Source organism: Nansenia antarctica (genome assembly GCF_963989245.1).
Source record: "Nansenia antarctica genome assembly, chromosome: 2".
NCBI lineage: Eukaryota > Metazoa > Chordata > Actinopteri > Argentiniformes > Microstomatidae > Nansenia > Nansenia antarctica.
Window position 1 is genome coordinate 58,901,527 of NC_137675.1, and position 5,297 is coordinate 58,906,823.

The 5,297-nt window shown below is 42.9% G+C and overlaps 1 protein-coding gene across 1 annotated transcript; it reads left to right on the forward strand.

Annotated features, from left to right (window-relative positions):
- Positions 1-623: 623 nt before the first annotated feature.
- LOC308150340 (mucosal pentraxin-like) lies at positions 624-1,682 on the forward strand (the record flags this gene model as incomplete). The annotated part of the gene is made up of 3 exons (XM_080523184.1): positions 624-681; positions 909-1,011; positions 1,148-1,682. 3 exons carry the CDS (start codon positions 624-626, stop codon positions 1,680-1,682), a joined length of 696 nt encoding a protein of 231 aa, XP_080379310.1.
- Between the last annotated feature and the right edge of the window lie 3,615 nt (positions 1,683-5,297).

Below are 5,297 nucleotides of genomic sequence, written 5' to 3' on the forward strand. Positions count from 1 at the left end.
ACCCACAACCAACAGCCCGTATAGACCATCACACTCCACCCCATAACATGGGGCCCATAAGGGACCCGAAACCAGTCCCAACAACAACAACAACAACAACAACAAAAATATACTAAATAAATAAACATCAAATGTAACAAAACAAATATCCAGTTCATTACATATTGTAGTGACCCACAGAGTAGCGGGTGTATTGATAACCATGCACAGCTGCCCCGCATTCCCCTATCAGGCGGATGGCCCAGAGAAGAGAACTGCAGGCTCGTTATCCCCACATGCCACACCTGGGCCTCCTCCTAGGGACTCACAGATAAGGAGGAGCCACTTCTCTATTCCACTGATCACAATAAAAAGGACAGGAGAGACCAGACATCTTAGGAACTAAACTAGACATCTTCTGGATCAATTAAGCTACAGTACATCTGCCGTTTAGTAGAACTGACAAGGTAGGTTCTCTAGCATGACATACGGTGAAAGACATTTTGTCCATTAATGACACACTTGCAATTGAAGAGAATGCATTCAAGGAGAATACAAACCCATTTAAAGTGTATACTTGCATGTACACTGAAACCCTAATGTCATATTTGTTGTAAACATTGCTGTTGATGTATTGTGAACAGATGGAGAGACTCTTTGTGGTGCTGGTCATGTTCACCATGTGCTGGGCCGAGCCTCAAGGTGAGACATCTGAACATCCCGTTGATTTACTTTGAACATGAATGCTCATTTGACATACGATCAGTATTCATGAATCATATGGCACTACACACATACCTGGAAGTACATACCATTTACATTTGTGTATGCAATGGAAATCTCTTCAGACAGTACTAACATTACAATTCCAAATGTGCTTTGAAGGGTTTGTTTTGATTTGATGGACTGAATCCTCTTTGTCTGACCAGACCTCACAGGTAAAATGTTTACATTTACACGAGAGACCAACACTGCGCACGTGAAGCTGACACCAATAGGAGAGATCCTTGGCTCTGCGACCATATGTCTCAGGTAATATGGTGTTCAATACTTCTGTCGTCAACTTTAGACAACTCAAAACACCTTGACGTTGTGTCTGCATGTTGAATCCATAGTGATATTGAATATTTCTTGTTCTAACTCTATATTTATGAACCTCTTCCTGAAGGTATTTCACAGACCTGCGGCGACACTATACTCTGTTCTCCATGGCCTCCCGAAAAGACGACAACGACCTGCTGCTGTTCAAGAGGGTAACTGGAAGACTGGAACTGCACGTCAGGCATAAGGCACTCAAGTTTAAGGGGGTGCCAGGTGAGCTCAACGTGTGGGTCTCAGTGTGTGCCACCTGGAACTCCACCGATGGTCAGCTGTGGACCAATGGGAAGCCCAGCCCAACGCAGACGCCGGGCTACACAGGGGTGCTTGATGGTGGTGTTCCCAGTGTCATTCTGGGTCAGGACCAAGACTCCTATGGGGGGGGCTTTGTTACGAGTCAGTCATTTGTTGGGCTGATCAGTGATGTGAATGTGTGGAACCATGTCCTGTCTCCTTGTGAGATTCAGCACTTCACAGCTGATGTAAACTACAGCCCAGGCAATGTGATTAACTGGAGGGCACTGACTTACACTGAGAGTGGGCAGGAGGTGTTTGTAGAGGACAAGTTGAGAGCCATTTCTAACTTCAACTTCTGTGCTGTTTAATCTTCATCATTCTCAAATTGCTGAATGTGACAATACCTCATGAGTTTTCCCCCTATAGAAATCGTTGAATGTATTCTAGCTGAAATTTAGTCACTTGATGTACATGCCAATAAAAGTAGTTAAGCAGTACACTGTTCTTTCTTTATTGGAGTACAGAAGAGGCTGTATGCACACACGGTTTTGTTGACCTGTATTTGTTAACCTTTTATTAGTCCCACTGAATCCTGTCCTGATTCAGTGAGTGCAATGCTTTGCCCATATTGAACACACTGCATGTTAGATAGCCTCTACTAGCTTCTACACTTAGGCAGCACAGAAGTTACTGCAGCTTATTTTACAAAACGCCTTAGTCAAGGCTGTCCAGTCACAACCAATCGACTCAAAAAGCAAAACACAAAGATTTATTGGGGAAAACACACAACATAATCCAGGATTTAACTGGGTTTCAGAACTTCTATGACCAGCTGCTCCTCCTCGACAGCAGACCCCCCTCTACCTGTCTGCCCTGGAGTCAAAGTTAGGCCCTGTCCACACCTATACGTTTTTTTGATAAACGTGGATTTTTATATTCGTTTTGGGGGGTTCGTCCAGACGCAAACGAGTTTTTGCCCCCTGAAAACGAAGATGTTTAAAAACGCCTGCCAGAGTGAAGATGTTTAAAAACGCTGTATATTCGCCGTATATTTTTGACGTGTGGACGAGATAGACGGAGCTTTTTGTATTCGTCACGTCATCATGCACGTAGATTTCTATGATCATGTGCACTGCAGCTGTTTGCTGTTCCCTCTAACGTCATATCCTGGCACCAGTAACTACTATGTTTACAATAGGCAACGGTGTTCGAGGCTACACAAGCGAGGAAAATGGATGTGAACAAAGTGCTTCTAGTTCTTTCACTGTTAACTGGGCTTTTAACCTGTTCACAGATAAATGCACAGTTAATGAACGAGAACATTGAGACAGAGGCGTCTGATTGGCCAGCGGGGCTATGGGGATAATATTATATCGCCGACTACTGGTGTGGAATGCTCAATGACAGCGTTTATATTGCGTTCATGCGTATGCATGTGGACACAGACATTGTTTATAAACATGCTGGTGTGGACGGTAATATTTTTATATACGAAAAACGTTTATCAAAAAAACGTATAGGTGTGGACAGGGCCTTAAGCCTAACTTGGATCTCGGCGGGCCTGGTTACCCCTGAAATCTAGTATCCAGGACCTACTGTCCCTTCCTTAAGCCTAACTTGGATCTCGGCGGGCCTGGTTACCCCTGAAATCTAGTATCCAGGACCTACTGTCCCTTCCTTAAGCCTAACTTGGATCTCGGCGGGCCTGGTTACCCCTGAAATCTAGTATCCAGGACCTACTGTCCCTTCCTTAAGCCTAACATGGATCTCGGCGGGCCTGGTTACCCCTGAAATCTAGTATCCAGGACAGTAAAATATTTAAAGTGCAATAGCTGGCAAATGAGCAGTGGGCAGGTGCAGATAAGCTAGTTGAAGGCTATATTGAAGAAGTGCGTTTTTAGCTTTCTTTTAAAAATATTTAGTGAGCTGGCTTCCCTGATCTCTAAAGGTAATGTGTTCCAAAGCTTTGGGGCATAGTTGGCAAAGGCTGCGCTCCCGATCTTCTTCTGACTGTTGCTGGGAACCTCTAATAAACCTGCGATAGATGATCTTAGTGTTCTTGAGGGCACATAATTGGCAAGGGAATTAGCAATGTACTTTGGGCCTCGCCCATTAAGGGCTTTGTATATAAGGAGGAGGACCTTAAAATCAACCCTACATGTTACTGGCAGCCAGTGCAGAGTAGCTAGGACCGGAGTAATGTGTTCTCTCCTCTTGGTTCTAGTTAGAAGTCGAGCTGCAGAGTTTTGAATAAGCTGAAGTCTTGCAGTAGTTTTTTTAGGAAGCCCAGTAAAAAGTGGCTTGAGACAAAGGCATGAATCAGTTTTTCAGCATCTTTTTGGTTTATAAGTGGTCTTACTTTAGCAATGTTTCTAAGGTGAAAGAATTATGTTTTCGTCACCTTGTTAATATGGGACTTGAAGCTTAGGTCTGAGTCGAAAATAACACCTAGACCTCAGGTTTAATCAATGATGTCAGTTTCCCTAGATTATTAAGCAGCATATCCCTCTTTGCTTTAGGGCCGATCAGTAGGACTTCAGTTTTGTCCTCGTTTAGCTTCAAGAAGTTATTGCTCATCCATTTATTTATTGCTAGAAGACAGTTCGTAATGGAGTCTATAGCTGAAGTATCATTTGGTTCAGCAGAAATGTACAGTTGCGTGTCATCGGCATAGCTGTGGAAACATACGTTGTGCTCTCTAATGATGTCCCCGAGTGGTAACATGTATAGTGAGAATAGTAGTGGACCAAGGCAGCTCCCTTGTGCGACTCCGAAATCGCTGTCATATTTCTCAGACACATGATCTCCAAGCTTGACATAGAACTTTCTCCCTGTAATGCAACTAATACAATTGTGCAATGTAGATTCTGCTTCCAGCATTATTAGTAGTGTTGTTAGTAGTATACTATTATTAGTATTATTATTATTAGTAGTAGTAGTAGTATTATTATTATAGTGACTATAAGTTCTGAGTTATTCTGGTTATTTATTATGCAGTTAAACAGGGAGTCCATTCTGAAGGAATCTCATAATAACTGATACTAGGCTTACTTTAAGTGTTACTATTGTATATGACAGTAATTCATAAGTTCTAATGATAGTAACTCTACCACTGAGTGTTCGTTTAGCTCCAGACAGGGCCTGGGTGTGTGTGTGTGTGTGTGTGTGTGTGTGTGTGTGTTCTGGTAGCATTGTGTATGTATGTTACGGAGCCCCCCTGGGGTCACATGGTAGAGAACAATTATTTGATGTGTGAATCTGTTCCCTCGGTTTAGTAAATCTGTTCCCTCGGTTTAGTAATTCGTTAGGGTTAGGGTTAGAATCCTTGCAATCGTTCTGGCTCGTAGGGCCTAACCCTAACTCTAACGAATTACTAAACCGAGGGAACAAATTACTAAATCGAGGGAACGGATACCTGTCTGTCTGCCCTGGAGTCAAAGTTAAACTCTACCTGTATGTCTGCCCTGGAGTCAAAGTTACTCTCTACCTGTCTGTCTGCCCTGGAGTCAAAGTTACTCTCTACCTGTCTGTCTGCCCTGGGGGGTATTCCACGAAGCTCGATAAAGTTCTAAGCCTCGATAAAGTTCTAAGCCTCGAAAATGTTAGCTTGCGTTCGGTGCCATCAATGTGGCTCAAATAATTCGCTGCTTGGTTGAGCTCCTTCTGAGTCAGATATAATTAGCCTGGTCGCGACCAGGCTAAAACACAGGCTATGGTAAGACGCGCGTCAAAAAAGGCTCACAGGCGGAAACTAAACCCCGAACGACAGTTCCTCATGTGTCTTTTAGGAAATATTAGTTCCCACTTCACACGAGATAGATAGATGGATAGGTTGACTGTGTGATAGATAGATAATTTGATAATTTGAAAGTGTGATCGATCGATAGATAGTTTGATTGTGTGATAGATAACTAGATATTTAGAAAGTGTGATAGATAGATAGATAGATCGATGGATACATAAATTAAAAAATGTACAAAATA